The sequence below is a fragment of the Lontra canadensis genome, unplaced genomic scaffold, assembly GCF_010015895.1.
Source record: "Lontra canadensis isolate GAN:19392208 unplaced genomic scaffold, GSC_riverotter_1.0 scaffold9, whole genome shotgun sequence".
In the NCBI taxonomy this organism is placed as follows: domain Eukaryota; kingdom Metazoa; phylum Chordata; class Mammalia; order Carnivora; family Mustelidae; genus Lontra; species Lontra canadensis.
In genome coordinates this window covers 26,631,700-26,654,594 of record NW_022631003.1, presented here as the reverse complement: position 1 = coordinate 26,654,594, position 22,895 = coordinate 26,631,700, and the positions used below count along the sequence as shown (strand labels likewise).

General features: G+C 34.1%; 1 protein-coding gene across 2 annotated transcripts in view; it reads right to left on the bottom strand.

The window, feature by feature from the left end:
* Window positions 1–22,895, bottom strand: part of PDE3A (phosphodiesterase 3A) — a 316,424-nt gene that overhangs the window by 109,108 nt on the left and 184,421 nt on the right. For both annotated transcript variants that reach the window (XM_032855114.1, XM_032855115.1), the window contains exon 2: window positions 16,693–16,743. In XM_032855114.1, coding sequence (XP_032711005.1) covers window positions 16,693–16,743 — 51 coding nt within the window. The remainder of the gene's footprint in view (window positions 1–16,692; window positions 16,744–22,895) is intronic.

Below are 22,895 nucleotides of genomic sequence, written 5' to 3'. Positions count from 1 at the left end.
TTCACCATCCACTGTATCTCCTTTAAGTCAACGGTGGAATACATGGGCACTCTTCACATCACCTGGGAAACATCTAAAAGGAAGGTTTCCTAGATCCATCTAAAACCTCATCAATCAGAATCTGTGATAAACTCCATAGGCGACCCTGAATGGATATTGCTAATCCTGGGAAACGAGGGCTTTCAAACTGCTCCCCAAGGGGAACTGATCATTGTATGTACTCTGTTCAGAATACAGTCCAGATTTGAGCTCAAAACTTACGGTGTGCCTAGATTTGGAAATTTCCATCAAATGAAAAGCATAATAATAGGAGTCTTTTCTGAGGCACACTAATTTAGGAGGTTGAGATTTTAGTATCTCGGACTATTCATCACTGATCAGAAACAATCAGGACACACACACTGATGAAGTAAACTCAAGGATTCTAATAGAAACCATCCCACCTAACAATCAAAACATCTTCATATTCAAGGACACTATTTATTACCTGATACTATTTCTAAGTCGATTTGAGTCTAAGTCAATTTCTAAGCCAGAGATGTCCTCCTCAGTTTCAATCAAAATCTGAATGCACTTGTACTCCCCTTCAATATCCTAACACTTCTGATGAGCCAGGAAAGCTCTTTTCTCCCACATTGTCTAAACATGATGATCTTCTGTGTGAGTGGATCAGCTTTTCAATCCCCTTCCTGAAATCTGGCATTTGGAATTGAATGCAACACTGCATCTGGCCAGTGCAGATTTTGTTAGATTAACCCTGTTCTATATGCTGTTGCTAACCACTGCTAATGAAACCCAAGGCAGCACTTCCTGTTAGAAAAGCCACGGTTTGGGCTTGAAATTACCCAGATCTTTATGTCTTATTTTCTATTTCTTCGTTTCTTTATAAAAAGATGCAGGCACTTTCCATATTAGAATTTTATTAAAAATTTTAAGTGCAAAATTTTATTTCCTCCTCTTCAATTTAATCTCATTAGTTTAGTATTTTATTTATTTACTTATGGTGGGGAGAGCAGTGTAGAGGGAGAAGGAGAGAGAAACTTAAGCAGGCTCCAAGCCTGGCACAGAGCCCAAAGCAGGGCTCAGTCTCACAAACCTGATTGTGACCTGAACAGAAATCAGATGAGAATCTTAATTGACTGAGCAACCCAGATACCCCTATTACTTTAGTATTTTAACTGGAGTTTAATGAAAATGTACTCTGTCATTCACATATTAGCTATTATTTGTAACACCAAAATATGTATTCATTTTTTGTCTATATTATCATTGATAAAAATGTTAAGTAGGGTAGTATCTTAAAGGATTTTATAATTCTTTTATTCTTTGACTCTGTTCAGCAAAAACTATTTACTGTATATGCAAATAGGACAGCCCTTTTAAGGTTTTGAAGAAAGAGATGAATATAGTATTTCTAAATAACTCCAACAAAAATAAACACACTTTTAAGACAAAAATATATAAAACATCTTCATCTTTTAAGCCATTAAAATAGCCATTAAATATTTATATACAAGGCACAGAAAGTAAGACTTTTAGATGACATTTCAGGGATAGAAAATAACATCCACTTCCAATTTTATAGTTACTTTCCATAAAGTTGATTTTAAGAAGCTGGTCTGATGGATCCACACAGAGATGATTTTCTAAAATACAATTTAAAGAAATTTTAAGACTAATTAGCAAAACTATTCTATTTAGAATAAAATATTTAATGTTAATAAGATTTCTTATATTTTTTCTTAATATCTCCAAAGAGATGATTTTATTTTTAATATAGGGCATGCTTATGACTGCACTCATGCATTTACCTGTTAACATGTTTCTAGACACATCTTTGTTAATAGGTTGGTTATACTCCACCAGCTTGTTCTAAATGGTGTTAAAGTAGATAGTATTTGTATACATATTTATTAATGTACTCTGCTTACATGCGAAAAACCCCAGCATCTTGCTTATTTTCTTAAAAAACTAATCTTTTCCATATTCTTTACTTCTTTTCCATATTCTCCAAACTAATTTTTCCCGTATCTTGTAAAATTTCCACATGGTCAAGTATAGCAAAATAAATTTAATGAAATACTGATCTATTAATGAGAAAAAAAATGTACACATTATGAAAAAGCTTAATGAGACTACTTCTAAGCAATCATCAATGAATAAAATATTTCAATCAGATATAGCATAATGTTAATATTTATTAAGTTTAAATGGGGAGCATTTGGTTCTTATACACTGTTCACTGTACTTTGCTGCACGTTTGAGATATAATACAGAAAAAGGGAGAAAGTCTTCAACTCCTTGTTATTCAAAGTAATACAGCATCTCCTATGTGCTATGTACATAATATGGATAATACATTGTTCATTCTGGGAAGATTGTTTACTTCCTATATTGCATCTACCAATTAAAATTTTCATGATCACGAGGGTATAAAATTATGAAAACAGAACTTCCTTTAAACATCTGGAAGTCAGAGATTACTTTTATTCCTATTTTCCATTAATAGTATTTGGAATAAATTTACTTCAGATAAAAATAGTTAATGTTTTAAAGTAGCTAAATATGTCCATCTTGACAATAAGTGTGCATTATCATTTTTAATAAAAGTAAATCTAAATGCTTTTCCTTTTTACTGTAAGAATTTATGAAAAGGAATTAACATACATAATAAGATGAAATGTTTCCCTTTCACACAGGCACAGAAACTAGCTGAAATCTAATGGGACACATATAATATAATCTTAGTGATGCATTTAAACCTATGTTTATTTAAAGATGTTATTAATATTATTTCTTTTTTCAAGTTTGCACTGACTTAGTAACAGTGTGCACTGCAATAATGATAATTTAAAAAAAATGCTTTTTAAGGAAATTTTAGTTTGGTATGATTATTTATCATGTGAAGTTAAAATAATGCACTTTCCTCTCCTGTCTTTTTCCATAAACAAAAGCCACAGTGCCAAGACCAAAACATAAGAAATAGTAAAATTATATATTTTTCTTCTTTTTGAACAGAAATAGCAATGCCAAGTTCAGTTTGTTCCATTGGTTTAAAGCCAAATAAATGGCAAAAAATAATGAAAAGCCTGGTCGTATCATGTGTCACAAGTTTCTATTAAAGTCCTTATGTAAATTTCAGATCTCTGCTTCATGAGACATGAGCACTCCTGCTCTCAGAAACTCCATGTCATGAGAGCAAAGGGAGAAGCGGGGAGGGAGGGAGAACCACACTGGCCTTGAGAATGAGAGGAACACATGTTTCTATATGGAAAAGGATATATTTAAATTCTATCTTCTCCTTGATTAAAATCAACATGACAAATTTCCCTCAGGTCATAATGGCAGTTTACAGTTCAAGTAATAAAATACCACCCTAAAACATGCATCAAGGATATTAAAATGAGGGAATCTTAACTTACCTGTATGCTTTGAAATAGAGAAGCTGGAAGGCAGAGGAATAGCATAAGAAAAACAAAAGGTTTTTTGGCCTTAGGATTTATGCTTTAGAAATCATTTCAATAAATCCTAGGTTGTTGCTGTATTTTATTATGAATTAATAGAGATTTCTTCAAAGCACCCTGGTTTAAGAAAACCTACTTAAACAGATGAAACTCTAATTTCATAAATTCTAACATAGGTTAACTTATTTTGGAAATATTCATTAAAAATCTACTATTTGGGGTGTTGGGTTGCCATACTCAGCATAAAATATACCTAACTGCTGGGATGATACTACAGTATTTACCAAAGCTTACTTAAAGTCATGCTGTATTTCTATGTCAAAAAGAAAACAAAATTATTCTAGGACTAGAGTTCACAAATCGACTTGATGTGTTGAGATATATTTTTTTTTAAAAACCATACAAGGCCTAAAAACTCAACAAATACATATCACATTGCTGCATTCTTGAAGTACAAGAGAACTGCCAACAAGTTAGGGCAGTGAGTCACCGTAATCCTAACCAGTGATGATGAGTAATAAAAATGGGTTTAAGACCTGCCAAACCCACCCCCCACCCCCATCACAAATCATGATGCCCGGGATCAAAGGGCTCTTATGCATGTTTTTATGCATGTTCACCTTCTCCATGCAGCTGCACTGGTCATAGCCTTGTCTCAACTCATGAGTGATCGTTCCTCTATTTACTAACCCTTTTTCCCTTGGGTGTCTTTTGCATCATTTCTGATAGCTTCTTTCCATTCCTTTGCTTTAATCCTTGGACAACTAGAGCTTTTATATTTATCTTCCTGATGATCACACTAGCTTAGCTTTTGAGATTTCTATTCCATCTGTTTGTCTCACTCACAATCTCCTTCTGAGAGTTTTTCTCCCAAACCTTTATTTTTAATTGCTCACTGAAGTGTGTATCACTGATGCTGTGTAAGCAACCTTCTGTACATCTGGGGTTAAAATGATTTGAAAAGAAGCATGGTTTCAAAATTCTAAATGGAAATCATTGTAGAGATCCAAGGGTGAACAGTCACCCAGAAGTATTTAATCATTGGGCCACAAAATTCAGGAAGCAAACTATTTTGATTCAAGTTTGATAACCTGCAGATCCCCAGTAAGAATAAGCTTTGACTTGTAACACTAAGAGTTTTCCAGGAATGGGTCATTACATAAGGCATCACCACAAAAACAAAACAAAAACAAAACAAAAACAAAATAATAAACAGAACAAAACAAAACACCCTCTGATCTGGAAAAATCAAACTTGACAAGAACCTTCATTTTTGCAAATTTTGAGATAATTTCAGTTCACTAATATTTCTAATGTTGTGCCAGGATTTTGCTTTGTAATTATTAGCACGAGTTCCTTGGATTTACTTAATTTTACACAATGGCTGCCTTCTACACAAAATGGGACAATTACTTAAACTGAGAACAGAATTGTCAAGCAACCTCCATTCACCAGTGTAAAATCTTATTAAAAAATATCAGTAGCTTTGATGACAATATAAAATCATGGGGAAACGCTCTTAAACAAACTTTTAGTTCATCCCCTACAATGGGAGTAAAGAAAAACTCCTATACCATGAATAAGATTGCTATATATTAGAAATATATATTTTTGCATATAACCTAGATGCATTACTAAGAAGTTAAATAAAAACACTCACTCTCTCCAAATTTCTATAAATTACACCTGCATCTTGGTGGATTTGTTGTTGTTGTTAGTGCACTAAAAGAGCTGTCCATGTTTAAAGGATCAACTATTTCCCACAGCCATTTCTTATCTCTGTTGCCTTAATTCACACCTTTTAGTTAACTGACCTTCTCTCTTCTGACCTTCTGCACTTCCCCTCACCTTCACCTCCTACTCTCAAGGGTGGTTTGTTCAGGTCAATACACCCTAGTCTTAGATTTTTATTTCCCATGAAAATCTAAAGATGCTCCGCTCAATCTTTTTTCTATCAGTTTTATGAAATAGGTAAAAATTTTAAAAAATCAACCCCTAAAACTTTTCTTTTAGAGTATGTTGCATAATTAATGGAGAACAAGAGCTTACTCTATGCCAGAGATGGCATAAAATCACTCAGTCTGCAATAAAAATGACTTCCCTTGGTTGGGTATTGTGATTCAAAGACAAAAGGAACAGTTCTCCAGATAGCACATCTTTCTTCTATTATTCCAGCGAGTGGAGGGCAGTATTACTGTTTTTATTTTCTTCGAAGTATGCTTTTGTGACTTAGTAAATGGGATTTTGCTTAAGCTATTTAAGCTCCTGCAGATAAAACACCTGTCATCTATAGCTGCTTATTTCATGTCTCTATTGTGTTTCCTGAAACAAACATAAGGCAGTACACGTGTCATGTGAATACTGTCCACAGTCCCCAAATAAGAGGGTCATTCAATAAGCATTAAACAACAGGTCTACTGATCTATAAACATGGAAGGGGGAGAGCATAAATGCCAGAAGCAATTTTCTCTTTTATTTCTGTGGACTTGTTTAATTCCTGTTCATCGATACCTTTTTAGAGAGACCAGGGAGTTCAATAAAGAGTGAATTACTCAAGGTTATGCGTTGGTTCACCAGAAACATTCCATGCAACTACCACATGGACAGAGCCACATTCTGTCTGAGGCTGCTCCTTGGAATCTTGTGAATGCTGAAATGTGGAAAGGGTGCACTTTCTCCTCCTTGTTTCTAGGAATGATTCTCCTGTAACTACCTCACCATAAAATGAATACGCTCTTTAAAATTGCTGAGTAGACTTAAAGATGGAACCTGAAAGCTTGCAAGGCTGTACACCTAACAAGTTATTTTCCCATTTTCCTATATGAAATAAATATTTATTATCGTCTATATGCATGGCAAAGAGACGATGCTGTACTCTTGCTGGTTCAAACCAGAAGTGATTTTGCCTCCCTGACCATGTCTGGACACATTTTTCACTATCACATGAACTGTGGATGGGTGAGTTCGCTATTGGCCCCTACTGGGAAGAGAGACCAGAGATGCTGGAGAAGTAATACACCACTGGGTTCAGTTGTTAAAAAGAAACACCATCTTCCTTTCTCAGAATAAAAATCCTCTTTGAATGCTGCAGACATTTTCAAAAATGTCCCTATCAGGGCAAATGTCTAAGACTGTACCTTATAAAGCTTGCCGATGTAAATTAAAGACAGAACAGTAAAACAAAACTAAATTAAAGCAATTTCCAGAATGTAAGGGAGAGATTGTCTAAAAGTTTAGATCTGACTAATGAATAATATTTAAAACAGAGGAGGATTTCATGGACAAGATGAGTATGTAACACCTATCTTGGTTTCATCTTTTAAATGCACCAAAAAGTTCTGATTTAACAAAGTAAAGATAGTGTACATCTCATGTAAATGATGTCCATAGCCCCAAGATAAGAGGCCATTAGTATTAAACAGTCAGGTCCTTTCTTGCCACCATTGTATGAGATGACAAGGCCACTCCCAAAACGTGTAGGGCTTAGGCAAATATAAATATTTGTCATTTTGTTCCATACAAACAAAATTCAAACAAATTCACAATACGACAACAACAAAAATTCCCTTGGAGAATTGCCCAAAAAAATGATAACAGTTGTTATATAAATACATGGAGGGGCGCCTGGGTGGCTCAGTGGGTTAAAGCCTCTGCTTTCAGCTCAGGTCATGTCCCAGGGTCTTGGGATCGAGCCCCACATCAGGCTCTCTGCTCAGCAGGGAGCCTGCTTCCTCCTCTCTCTCTCTGCCTGCCTCTCTGCCTACTTGTGATCTCTGTCAAGTAAATAAATAAAATCTTAAAAAAAATGTTTAAATACATGGAAAAGTAAAAAAGAAGAAGGAAGTGCAAGTAAAAAACACTGTATTTGCAGAAAAAGTAATAGGGACAGACAGCTTCTCCTCGACCACGAATTATTCCTTAGTGGCACATCGGCAGTTTGGACAATGTAATAAGGGACTCCCAATCTGCTCACATTAATCCCTTGGAATACATTCCTGAAAAATCTGGAAGGTTGTCTTTTTAAATACACTAAATGGAATTAACTTTAATAAAGTCACATGGCATTATTCCAGATAAGTCTGGGATAGCATTTAAATTACTCTTTACACTCTTATCAAAACACAAATTAATCCAGAAAAGAACTGATTTGTCACTGAATTAGATCCCTAGGAGGCAAAAGCTTATGTTTATCAAATTTAGTAGCTGTTATTAACAGATCATTTTCTTGAAGACCCAAGTGGACAGAACACTGAAGTATAGTAATTTGCCATTAAAATTCATCCTAAGACTTAAGAGAGTGCTGCAGAAGCTAGTTTTTATACGTACACGATCTTACTCTAGAAGTTTCACTATTTGGAGCCTCCAGTATGTGACAGACTTAAAGCTATGCTACTAAATACGACATAGATAATTTAGCATTTATTTTTAAATTTTTATTCAATTTATTTAAACTAATTTTAAGAAACCAATAAAACACAAAAAACAAAAAACAGTTCACCTACTTCTCCTACCCCCTACTCTTGAAACCATCAAAGTATTCTCTGTATTTATGAGTTTTTTTTTTCTTTTTTTAAGATTCCACACAGAAGAGAGATCATATGGTTCTCTGTATGACTTACTTCACTTAGATTATGCCCTAGGGGTCCATCATGTTTTCATTCTTATTTATGGTTGAATAATATTCCACTGTATGTGCAGGTGTGTATATTTAATACATGTAAGAATTTATCCCTTCATCTATCAATGGACACTTAGTTTGTTTCCGTATGTTGGTTATTGCGACAATGAAGATGGGGGTGCATATATCCTTTCAAACTAGTGTTTTAGTTTCTTCAGCCAGAAGTAGAGTTGCTGGATCCTATGGTAATAAAAATAAAATAGTTTTATTTTTAATTTTTTGAGGAATCTTCCTACTGTTTTCCACAGTAATGCACCAATTTACATTCTTATCAATGATGGATGTGTTCTTTTTGCTCCATACACTCACCAACACTTATTTCTTGTCTTTTGGATACTAACCACCCTGACAGGCATGAGCCTGATTTGTATTTCCCTGATAATTACGGATGTTGAGCATCTTTTCACATACTTGTGAGCCATCTATATATCTTTGGAAATATGTCTACTCAGATCCTCTGCCCCTTTTTAAATCAATTATGATTTTGCTATTGAGTTGTATGAGTTCTGTATATGTCTTGGATATTTGTCAATGTGTGACTTGCAATTATTATCTCTCATTCAACAGGTTGCCTTTTCATTTTATTGATAATTAGAAGCTTTTCAGTTTGGTGTGTATTTTTGCTTTTATGTTTTCTCTTTGCTTTGGTTGTCAGATTTAAAAAAAAAAAATTACTGCCAATACCCATGTCAAGGAGCTTACTGCCTAAGTTTCTACCAGGAGTTTTATGGTTTCAGTTGTTACATTCAAATCTTCGATCCATTTAAAGTTATTTCTTGTGTATGGTGTAAGACAGTAATCCAGTTTGAGTGTGGCTGTCCAATTTTCCCAACACCACTTATTAAAGAGAGGTTGTCTGTCCTTTCCCCACTGTATATTCTTGGATCTTTTGTCATAAATTAATTGGCCACATATGCGTAGGTTTATTTCTGGGCTTTCCATTCTGTTTCAGTGATCCATGTGTCTGTTTTTATACAAAAACCATACTGCTTTAATTACTATAACTTTGTAATACAGTTTGAAATCAGGGAGTATGACGCCTCCAACTTTGCTCTTTCTCAGCATTGCTTTGGGGGTGTGTGTGTGAGAGAGAGAGAGAGAGAGAGATTCTATGAAAATTTTAGGATATTCTACTGCTGTGAAAAATGCCATTGGAATTTTGATATGGATTACACTGTATTGCTTTGGGTAGTATGCATATTTTAACAATATTAATTCTTTGAATCCATAAGCACAGAATATCTTTCCATTTATTTGTGTCTTCAAGTTCTTTCATTAATGCCTTGTAGTTTGCAATAGACAGGCCTTTTGCTTCCTTCATTAAATTGATTCTTAGGTATTGTATTATTTTTGATGCAATTATAAATGGGATTGTTTCCTTAATTTCTCTTTCTGATAATTCATTATTAGTGTAAAGAAACATAGCAGATTTTTGCATGTTGAAATTATACCCCACAACTTTACTGAATCCATTTATTAGTGCTAAGAGTTTTTTTAATGGAGTCTTCAGGATTTTCTACATTTAATTTCAAGACATCTGCAAATGGTGATTTGGTTCTTCCTTTAGATGCCTTGTATTTTTTTCTTTTCTTTTGCTTTTCCTGGCTAAGACTTCCAATACTCTGCTGAATAAAAGTGGTAAGCGTGAACAGATTCTTAATCCTAGAGGGAAAGCTTCCCACTTTTCACTGTTGGATATGATATTAGCAATGGGCTTGTCACGTATGGCCTTTATTATGTTGAGATACATTCCTTCTATACACACTTTGTTGGGAGTTTTTACCATAAATGGATGCTGAATTTTGTCACTTTGTCTCCATCTATTGAGATGACTATATGATTTTTATCCTTTATGTTCATGTGGTATATCACATTGACTGATTTGTCAATGTTGGACCGTCCTTGCATCCCTGGAATAAATTCCACTTAATCACAGTGTATGATCCTTTTAATGTATTGTTGATTTTGATTTGTTAATATTGTGCTGAGGATTTTACATCTATGTTCATTGGAGATATTGTCCTTTAGTTTTCCTTTTGTATGTCATCCTTGTATGGTTTTGTTATCAGGGTAATGCTGGCCTCATAAAATATGTTTGGAAGAGTTTCCCTTCTTTTATTTCTTTAAAGAGTTTGAGGAGAAGAAATTCTTCTTTGAATATTTGGTAGAATTCCCCAGTGAAACTGTCTCATCCCAGGCTTTTGTTTGCTGAAACTTTTCTGATTACTGACTCAATCTCCCTGCTAGTAATTGGTCTATTCAGATTTTCGATTTCATCATGATTCAGCCTTGGTAGGCTGTATGTTTACAGGAATTTATCCGCTTTTTGGGTTGTCCAATTTATTGGCATATAATTGTTCACAGCAGTCTCTTAGGATCCTTTGTATTTCTGTGGTATCAATTGTAATATCTCCTCTTTCATCTCTGATTTTACCTATTTGAGTCCTCTTTCTTTGCTTGGTGAATCTAACTAAAGGTTGTTTTATTTATATTTGTTTTGTTACCTTTTCAAAGATCTGGCTTCTAATTTAATTTTCTTCTTAGACTCTATCTCATTTATTTCTTCTCTGATCTTTGTAATTTCCTTCTACTAACCTTGGGCTTTGTTTTTTCTTCCTTTATTTTCTTGAGGTATAAAGTTAGATTGTTTGAGACTTTTCTTATTTCTTGAGATAGATTCTATCTTTATGAACTTTCCTCCTAAAACTGCTTTTGCAGCATCCCATAAATTTTGGTATGTTACATACCTATATTTGTTTTATTATTTATTTTATTTTAATATTTATTTATTATTTATATTTAAAAATATATTTATTTTTATTACTATATGATAGCTTAGTATATCTGATAACTTATTTTTCCTATGAGAATATTCAGCTATCTTCTTGTATTGTACATACAGTACTTAACTTATTTAGGAACATACAATCCAGAATTCCATTGTCTACAGAACTAGATAAATCATTAAGTGGTCTTAAGTCTATTTGGTAAAGGCTGGTTAATAATCTGTAAGTCATCAGTAATACACTAAATAACTAAAGAAACTGCTAGTCTCTAACTATGTATTAAAAGGAGCCTGCTGGTTCCAAGTACATTAAAATCTTAGCAAGTTCACAAATTCATGAACTGAAGGAAACTTTTCCCAAAAGGCTCCTTGGAATCCACTCCGATTAGTGATTTTCTATTGCCCCTCTTCACTTCCCACTGGAAAACTTTTCTTTAAGAATTTAAAGAAAAATAAAAAACCAACTGCCTTCTGAGAATTTCATCTCTTCATTTGGTATTACTGGGAATGCTGCCAGGTAAGAGTTCTGCATGCTGCTGGAAGTCCATCATGTAGCATATTCCCTAATTTGGATGATCTACTATCTGAGAATATATACTTAAATAACAACCAAGAGGAGGAGAGGGAGTGGAAAGAGGAGGAGGAGATGAAAAAGAACAACAAGGAGAAGAAAAAAATGCCAGAAAGCTTTGAGTCAGCTGACAAATTACATCACACAATTATTGTGAGTAATAAATCAATTTAAATTAAATTATTGCTGAGTTTGCAAAGTCGTATGCAATTAAGTGGTATAATTCACTTGAAGCAATATATGCATTTTTTCCATCTGATAAATATTTGAAGGGCATACCTCTTTATTATCTGTGGCGGTGTACACATGATGTCGTTTTGGAGGACCACATCAAATCTGAGAAAATCTCTTAGTAAGCATGTGGAGGGAAGGCCAGGAGAAGCTTAACTCTATCTTACAATGATTAACGCTCTCAGTACTAGTTGATTATTTTTTATCCTCTACCTAAAGCTGACTTTAGGTAAAACTGTATGCTTCTTGCAGACCAAAGTTACTTAGTTCATTTTTGACTCCTTAGAGGCTTAAAAAAGTACCTGACATACATTGGTATTTTTTTGAATCAATAGAAAATAGGTTAAAATTTGTCTTGCCAGTTACCCACTCAGAGAAGGTGATAGACCTCTGCTTTTATTAGGCATTTTTGACGCTCAAACATCAAGCCAGTCCCCCTTTTTAGATATCCAAAATGAATTTACTCCATTTTTTCCTCCGTTCAGAATCTTCAACTATTAATCACCAACTTTTTGCACCTTTTCTCTACCAAGAGAACTGAAGTCATTAAGCTCACAGTACTTCTTTTATTTTATACTATCTGTCCCTATTTCTTATCCCTTATTCTGGGATAGATATCTCTACTTTCTTTCCAAAGCTTTTTCATTTGTGCTTTTTGGTGAATCTCACTTAAGAACATGATCAATTTTCCTGACTAGGGTGAATGGTAGGATTTGTGGTGAGGATTGGTGGCACGTGAGAAAAACAGACAAACAGATGCCAAAAGGGCCACTTTGGAAGAAAGTACATTCCCTTCCCTGAACCATACCATTTTTTCATCCCTTAAATGAAGCCAGTGTTGAGAATTTTTGGTGATTTCTTCTCTACACTGATCCTTTTTTCTTTGTCATTAATAATTATTAAGACACACACCTCACCTCAGCATAAAAAGATATTTCACTCATTTCTACTGCCATCCCTCTTCTAAAGCAAAACTCCTCCAAGAGAACATTCTACTACCTTATACTAGTCATTTAATTTCTGTATTCTGCTTTCTATCACTTCTTGATCAAAATGGCATTCTCAAAGTTCACTAATGTCCTGCTAATTACTATATTGAAATGCATTTCCCATGTTTTTCGTTTTCTTGAACCTTTGTTTGTGGTATCAATCATCTTCCTAGTATAACTGGATAGTATACTCTTTCGATTCTGCATCATTTCTCCTTTAACTGGTCTCCAAGTGAGGACATGGGCATGCTTTAATTCTCTCCCCAGGCCACTTCCCAGCCCTTCCAATGAGCCTTCCCCAAGAATCAGTCTTTCTTCTGTTTTTTCCTTATAATATTCTTCTACGATTTATCTCCTGATGTAATTCAATTGTGATATGTATGATTAGCATTCCCAACTGACTAGAGAACTCAGTCTGGCTCTAATCTGGCCACAGAGCACCAGAACAGTACTCAAGTACCTGTCGGAAATTTCCTTTCAGGACTGTCATTGTCACTTCTCACTTAACATTGTTAACACTGAATTCACTGTCTTCTCTGTAAACTAGTCTGTGAATGGCACGAATCATTCCTCAAAGTACTGAATTTCAAAATTTTGACCCTCCTTACTTCTTTGCCATGTCTAATCAATAACATCAATGACATTCTCAGAATCCTTCCTTTGCAGTAGTTCCTACAACAATCCTTAGCCAATGTGTTTTGACAAAGCAGTTATAAAGAAAATTCACATATTCAAACATATCCTACAGTCTGCCAGTTTAGACTCTTACCCCAGTTTTTCCCTTTTTCTCCCACTGCACTTCTAAAACCTTACCTGGGGTTCCTGGTGGGCTCAGTCAGTTAAGCATGTGCCTCAGGGTCAGGTCATGATCCCAGAGTCCTGCTAAGGAGCCCTGCTTCTGGAGTCCTGCTCAGTGGCGAGTCTGCTTCTCCCTCGGCTTCTTCCCTGTTCACACTCTCTCTCTCCTCTCACTCTCTCTCTCAATTAAATAAAATCTTTAAATTTTTTTTTTAATTAAAACAAACAAACAAACAAACAAACAACCTCACCCAATGTTGAAGGTTCACCCCAGATAGCAACTCCAGGAAGTAGTTCTACTAAGGATACTCTGTCCCACCCAAACTCCTATCACATTTTGTTTATACACTTAATTTTACACTTACTAGACCTACCTTATATTCAGATGACATATTCAAGTATTGCCCCACCCAAACATAACTTGTGAGCTCTTGGAATGTAGTAACCTCGTCAACTCAGTTTCTGTTCGAACTTAGATCTACTAAAATGCTGTACCCATAGTAAGTACTTAAAAACTTATTGTCTTCAATTAAACTAAACTGAGATGGGGTTTGAGGATCAGTAATTATTAAGAAATCTGTATTCGGACGCAGTCTGTTTGAAGTTCCTTTGAAATGGCTAAAAAGCTTTAGACATATTATCAAGGAAATAATAGCAAGATAAGGGATCAATGATCTAAAACATAAATACAGTGTCTTTTTGCCCCCAGTGGGTAATTAAAATTAGATTAGAAGTTATTCCTAACACTTATCTGAAATTTCCATGGTTTTTGTTATAGTTACTGTTTTTAGTTTTTGGGGTATGTTTTTACTTTTTACCTTGACAATTTTTATGAGTTGAGGAATCAACTCATTTTTCTGAGTTGAGGAATCAAAGTGAGACAAAGGCATAAGCATTGAATATACTTAGCTAGCTGAAAGGTCTCAGATAGACCTTGATGTTGATAATGGTATTTCATGCAAGAATGTTCTAATGCATTTGCCTTTCAAAAACCATCTCAGGCTTTCAAATGGGATCAAATTTTATGAATATATTTTGTACATGTGGAATTTTGAAGTTTTCTAGCTATGTGCAGTATCTGGAATTCAAAATTTTTCACTCTGGGTTTTTTATGTTTAACTCAAGCAATATTGAACTTTTATGACATTTTTTTTTCTAATTTATAATGACAGAGTGACCTATCCAAATCCAAAAATACATATACTCAAGTAGGTCATATGGGTTACAATGGCAAGATTTCATTCTTTTTTATGGCTAAGTAATATTCCATTCTATGTATGTATTTATTTATGTAAGCATGTATGTGTATGTATGTATCTACATATATATAATACATATTATATATGTATATAATGGCATGGATGGAGCTAGAGTTTATCATGCTAAGGGAAATAAGTCAGTTAGAGAAAGACAAATATATGATTTCATTTATATAAGAATTTAAGAAACAAAACAAACAAGCAAAGGAGGGTGGGGAAAGAAAGGGAGGCAAACCAAGAAACACACTCTTAACTCTAGAGAACCACTGATGGTTACCAGAGGGGAGATGGCAGGGCCGGGGTGGGGGGGTGTCAGCAAGTGGTGGGGAGGGATGGGTGAAATAGGTGATGGAGACTGAGGAGGGCACTCGCTGTGATGAGCACCCACCAGCAGTCGTATGGAAGTGCTGAATCACTATACTCTACCCCTGGAACCAATATTACACTGTATGTTAATTAACTGGAATTCAAATAAAAACTTGAAAAAACCCCAAATAGGTCGTATGAGTAAATAATACTTATTTTAAACAAACCTATACAGCACTACCTTACTTTGTAGGGGCATGTTGTCATGAAGTTACCGGCACATTTTGAATAGCAAAATGTTTTTGGTGGCAATAATCAGGAACTATTGAATTCCTTACTTGTGCTCATCTTTAATTTTTAACTGGTTTGGAATCACATGGCATTTACCATACATTCATCCTTTCATTCCCACTCTTGCAGCAAATTCTGATTTAAAATATTACCGGTGTGAATAGAGGGAGAGCTGACAGAGAAAACGGAGAAGGGAAATAAGAGTGAAGGAAGACAAGACATAAATTCTTTCGGATAACTAACTTCATCGGACTGGTTTATATTATTTACTAATCAAGTTGATAACGGATGAAAATAAAACCACGGCTATTAAAATCTCAGCTTAAAACAACTGACTGACTGGGTTTTATTCTCCCAGTGACCTAAATTAAATAACTACCAGGCAAACTTAATGATGGCACAGGTCCATATCAGCTTTGTAAAACACCTGAGAGAATCTCACATTTGAAAATGAATTCTCATACACAGTATTGCATATTCAACTTATTTTCTTTTAGCCATATTTTTTTAGGAGCAAATAGAAAGTGTGAGCAGGAGAGGTAAAAATGTCCCAAACAATTTTTACTTGGCCATCTACAATCACGTAAACACACAGGCTGCTAAGAGATAAAGGATTTTTCATCTTTCTTCACAAAATACCGCAGGAGGAGAGGGAATTTTCTTCGTGTAAAACTCAGCCCTCATTCTGTCAGGCAAAGTAATTATGGAAGCAAAACAAATCCACATTGTCTAATTAGGTCATTAAAAAGCATAAATGCGTCATGGAAGTTTTCCCTCTTGCCTAAGACATAAAGTAAGACAATGAAAACAATCTGGTAATATAGAAAGGTTCAGAATTTGTTTCTTTTCAAAAATAATAGGTCCTTTCATCTTTCTATTTCCCTAAGACGAAGACAGTTAATTTGGAGACAGAATCTGTAATTAGTTCAGGGTTTACTTTGATTATATTTCAAAATATTTAACCAAAAACAGGAAGGTAGAAAAAGAAAGAAAATACATAGAAAAATTATCAAAGGAAGTGAATAAAAGCAAGAGAGTGGGTTGCTGATCAAAATGTATTGTGCAGAGACAAGATGAATATAAAATCTACATTCATATAAACACAACCAATCTGGGATACCAAAAAGCTCTCAGGAAGAATACACAGGCATCTGCCTTTGGGATCTGAAACCAGACTTTAATCACAGCTAACTTAAATAAAAACAAATGGCATGATTATTTGCCTCTTCCTCTACTTGTTATTGCTTGAGTTTTACAAGACTCACAGCTCAGAACGTTAAGAAACAAAATGCAAAAATAAGGAAAGGAAAACGAACTTACCTGTGATCCTCTTGGCCCTCGCTTGTGGTCCCATTCTGAATGCCCCATGAGCTGTAATATAATATAACAATTACTGTAAATTCAATGATACTTATTTTATGTGGAGAATATTTTTACTTTTTCTAAAGAATAATTACATTTTTGAAATCTATGTTTTAATATGAATGTATTAAGTAGCTATCACGAATAAATTAACATGCTTAAAGTAATAATAATTTCTGGTTTGATAGCTAATATTTCAACTGGTAGTTGTTTTGAAGATGTTTTAATATCACTATGTGATAGAGAGAGTCTACTAATCTACAGCTTTATGGTTCTTTGTCAGGAAAATCCTAGAAAGATGTTAACCCAGGTAAAACTTTTCACATGCCATTAAGCTTCTAACTTATTAAGAAGATATGCTAGGGGCGCCTGGGTGGCTCAGTGGGTTAAAGCCTCTGCCTTCGGCTCAGGTCATGATCCCAGGGTCCTGGGATTGGGTCCCGCATTGGGCTCTCTGCTCAGCGGAGGCCTGCTTCCCTCTCTCTCTCTGCCTGCCTCTCTGCCTACTTGTGATCTGTCTCTCTATCAAACAAATAAATAAAATCTTTTAAAAAATATGCTAAACAAATCATTACTATAGCTTAATTTACTGTCATGAATGATAAAAATGAGAAGGCCAAAATATTTCAATCATTTTTAGTCCTGTTTTGATAATATCACAAAAATAGAGTTCTAAAGAGTGAAATGATTTAAAGCAAAATATGTCCCCAAGGTCACAAAATACAGATTTTCATTAAAAAAAAAAGAACCTTATAAAACATTATCAAGCTAGTCCCATAGTTGTAATAGCCCTGAGCTACTTGCTCACAAAGCATGATATTTAATTATTGAAAATAACATGTAACTAGAACACTAAGAAAATACAAGATATTGACTGAGAGGAATAAAATTCCATTCATCTGTCCAGTACACTTGCTACTCATGTGTACCAATGGAAGAACTCCCCATCACTAATAAGCTAGCATATGAACAGGACAGACTCTTCAACATATGAATATACCTTATTGGCTTTTCTATACAACAGCAATGACCCCTTAGTAGAGACAATAAAAAACTAGTATGTGTTTGAACAGCATTACCAAGAAATGTTTTTAACCATATACAAAATGGTAAGACCTTATTGATGGCCATACAATGTTCCTGATTAATAAGACAAAATTCTATAGAATTATTAAGTGATCAGTTTTACCCACACAAATGTACAGGTTTAACCTAATCTCAATCAAAAGCCATTCATATTGTTTAGGAAACTGAAAAACACAACTAAATACATTTTATCTGAGAGAATAAACTGATAAGAATCAGAAAATACTAGGAGAGTAATACCCTAGTGGGTTATTAAAACTATTAAAACATTCTAACATATAACCCAAATTCAAGGACAATGATTTAACACTCAAAATGTAAATGAATGATACGTAGTAGACAGTTGTGAAATGTCAAAATATGAAAAAAAAAAAATCAGTGAGTATCTAATGAATTAGTCCCCAAGTGGAGAAAAAAAAAAAGAGAGAGAGAGAGAGAGAGAGAGAAACAGATTCTTCGGAAAAAATGAGAGCTGAACCTTATACACAAATATAAATTGTAGATAAAAAGATTTAAAAAGCTGAAATGGTAAGTATAAAATAAAATCCAGGCAAATATTTAGACTACCTTGAAATATAAAGAGATTTTCCAAACTAAACAAAACAAAACACACACAGAGGATTATGATCCAGCTACATAAAACTTCAAATGTCTGTGCAAACATCACACTGGCAAAATATCTCTGTTAAATGCCAGGTAAAAAATAATATCTTCAGTACATTAAGAGCTCTAAAAATCTGAAAGTAATTTAACCCCAGCAAATAATTAGAGGAGTGGATAAAAACAGTTCACAAAATTACTATCAACAATCAATAATGAGTAACAATTTTATTTGAAGTGAAAAAGTTCAGTAGAAACAGTAACAAGAGATGACTATTACCCATTAAATTAGCACCCTGATCATACTGGTTAGAAGTCAGAGAGCTAAGTATGCATATATATTGCTAGCATGTAATGTACAGATACACACATGTATATATTTACACATTTATAAATACACAGACACACATATATATATATATCAATTTTCATACATATTGCATACTCTTTTTTTTTTCAAGATTTTATTTATTTGACAGATAGATCACAAGTAGGCAGAGAGGCAGGCAGAGAGAGAGGGGGAAGCAGGCTTCCCGCAGAGCAGAGAGCCGGATGTGGGGCTCAATCCTAGGACCCTGGGATCATGACCGAGCCGAAGGCAGAGGCTCTAACCCACTGAGCCACCCAGGCGCCCCCATATTGCATACTCTTAAAAATTCATACCCTTTCAACAAGAAAATAAAAATGTAAAAACTCAATAATTACAATGTATCAATCTCTGTATTATCCAACAAAAAGGGAACTATCTGCTAAATTAGAGTATAAAAAGAATATAATATAGCATTTCAAATTTGGTTTTTAGGGCCTTTTTACGAAATTAAATATGAAATCTTCATGGTATAATAAATGAAAAATATAACAAAGTAATTTTAAATTACTCATCTTTAATAAGATGTTCAGTTATTTTAAGCCTTGGAATTAGGGAAATGATTTAATTATAAATTGGCTAGCCCAGGTAATCATCATAAAAAACTGCTTATATGGCTGGTATTTCTTTAATGCTTTTTAAAAAATTTCTGTATTTAATGGCATTATATCTACTAGTAAATATTCATTAATACTCATTAACAGTTGATTATAAAAAAGTTAAACACTAATCAACTAATGAAATAGTCTGATTTAGTAACAGATAAATTAAGACCATTTAATCAGTTTTTCACTAGAACTATCGAAAACCTTCTTGATACATTTCAATCACCTGCCTTATTGAGACCTTGGGAATACCTTTTTGTCAATAACAGGAAGAAAAAAAATAACAGGAAGACAGGAAGCTTGTTTTGGCAACTTTAAGCAGATGATAGACTTGAGTATTATGCTGCTAGAGTAAAATAATTTAACATTTTTAAGTTTAAGTTCAATTAATTAACGTACAACATATTATTGGTTTCAAAGGTACAGACTATTGATTCATCAGTCTAGAGTAAAATAATTTATAAGCAGAAGGGTTATCTTCTCCTTTCCCTCACTGTTTTATCTAAGTCTTGGGAAAAATAACACTTTAAAGAAGACTGTTATGCCTTTTATTCTCTTGCTAATGAATTTCAACTAATAGGATAACTGAGTAAATTCTACTATCATGAGTATCACAGTAAAAAGAGGTCAATAAACCACAAACACAAGTTATAATCCACAATATACTGACTTGGAATATTTGATAATGACAGGTAGTAAATAAAAAAGATAACATTTCTCCAGGTCAGAACTAAAATAAGAAAAGCACAGATTTCACTGCCTTCTATCATTACCTATGTTTAAAAAAAAAAAAAAAAAAAAAAAGAATGATTTTTTTTTTTTAGTCTGAGAGCAAAAATTTTCAAAATGTAGTCTCATTTGGGGCATCACTTAGTACAGAACAAGAAGATAAACTTGATCGTTATAAGCCAGAACTTACAAACCTCCACAAGTTCACTAAATCTGACCTTTAATTTTGAAACATTCCATAGTAAAATCTGCCACATGTATTATATATCAGAGAGAGTTATTTCCTAGCATTATACAACAGACTACTAAGAGAAATTAAGGGTAAAGGCAGGGGCACCGGGATGGCTCAGGAGCTAAGCCTCTGCTTTCAGCTCTGGTCATGACCCCAGCTGGGACTGAGCCCCATGTAGGGCTCCCTGATCAGCAGGAAGCCTGCTTCTCCCTCTCCCATCCCCCACTCCCCCTGTTATGTTCCCTCTCTTGCTGTGTTTCTCTGCCAAATATATAAATAAAATTTTTTTAAAAAGGGTAAAAGCATTCTATTTTAGTCTATTATTACATATTTCTATTATATATTAATATCATTGTTCTATTTAAAATCTGAGTGGATCAGTAATGTGTTAATATGTCAAAATGTGTTTTTAAATACTATTACTAGTTTTCTCAAAGTATTGAAGAGTTCTAGAAATCTACATGCTAAGGAAAATACAATCTAAAAAGCAATAAACTCTGAAATGATAAACAAGATACTGTAATATTCTCTATTCAAGGAAATTCAACACGATTTTTCCCCTTTGGACTTGAGGAAATCATACAAAGGTTTTGTTTTCAATTAAAATAATCTGAATCAAACATCAACATTAATGATTTTAGTGCTGAATGTCTGAAGTTTGTTATAATATTTTCTGTATTTTTTTTTTTTTTTACATGCAGAGAAAGAGGTGATGGGGCTGCTGTCCCGCGTGGCAGGGCCCTCCTGTCTCCTCAATTACAGCGTACCTGGCACTGATAAGGGTGAGGTGGGGAGTGGGGAAGATAAGCACATGATACCACATGAATATTTGTCTCATTTGCACATAGAATTCATTTTACTGTCATAATAGCACAGTTCTTAGATCATAGACCAAGGACTGAAATAACCACAAGGTTTCCACTATCCTAAAAAAAAACCAAATCATCCATCGTGTGATAAACTGCCTGACTTAATCTTACAGATTATTTAAATTAAAATGAAGCATTTGGCCACAGGTTTCCTGTTAAGGCAGAAAGAGAGGGCTAAATGTTGTAGGAAGTACCGAGATACCTCAGTAGCCTCACTCTCTTGACTAATGATTAGGAGAAATCAAAAAACTTGCTTAGCTATGATAAATAATGAAAAGGAGAATTTGCGCAACAAAGTCAGTTTATTTCACAATTAAGTGCAAACTGCTGTTGATGAGATATCAGTGAGAAAGTCAAAACATCCTTTGACTCAAACAGGTAGGATTGGTATTAAGTTGCAGATGACAAGGGTAGGTATTTTGACATTTTCATGGGCTTAGATAAAAGACAGAAATGGGTCATGGACCATGAGAAACAGAAGTAGAAACAGCACATTTTTTCTTTTTGCAACTGAATTCATCTGGGCTAAACTTTCAAGACAAATGAATAGTAGCATGATACCTAGATAATTCTGGGAAAAGAGACAGAAAGTCCATTAACATGATATAATATTCTTTCTGGAGAAGGAATGCTTATAATTTTATTATTAGTTATATAAAGTTTCTAGAAATGTAAGAGAGAGACAGATACTAAGACTAGAAAAATGAAAAAAAAAAAAAGGATATTCAAATATATTCCAGTTGATAAAGATTACATGGCTGCTTAATTCAGGAAGAAAAAGGAATGTCTCTCACATATAAAAACTACCTTCTGAGCTATTGAACTATGATTACTCCTCTGGGAAAAGGCATTTTAATAAAAAGGTTTGGGAATATAGAGGTTACCAAGGTTATGACCACATATGCTGAACAAAAATCTTTCCATCTGAGGAAGGCATGCTCTTAAAAAAAAAAAAAAAAAGACCATCTTTCTTCTTTTCCAGCTCCCATTCATCAAGATAGGCAAAGTGGAGACCCTTAAAATTTTATTTCTAGGAAACAAAGTATACTTCCTTTAAAAGAAACACAATCTGTTATTTAAAGCATTTTGAAAATCCTAACTTCCTTGACGCTGAGTCATTTTTATCCTTATGGAATAAATTATTTTCTTTCTCTCTCTCTCTCTAATAATGCATTTCTACATCACTGTCTTCAGCTAACAGTATGTTACACAGTACTTAGTTCCAAGGAAAACAAAACCACTGCCAAACACTGAATTTAAAAAGTTCACAGGAGAAAGCAAAGGAGAAGTCAGCATGGAAACAAAATGGTTCTATCTAAGCAGAGGTATTTTTTAATAATAGCATGAGAAATGCAGATAGTTCAAAGTATATTTCTGTAGGTAAGAGACTTCCCTTTCTCATTTCTAGGTTTTTCCCTGAGCTGTAATCTATTACTTTCTGTTAGTTAACATAAAAAAGAATGCCTTTTAAGGGATTCGCACTAAGAAATATTTCATCATAGCTATAAACTGAAAAGAGACGAAAGCTGCGTGAGAACCAGGAGAAATGTAAAGACAAATTCTCTGCATGTCCTTAAAGAGGGGAGAGTTTTAGACTGGAGAAAAGGTAACAATGGAGAGCAATAGTAACATTGTCATCTTCGCCTTCCTCTCCAGAAAACCATTCTTCTGTT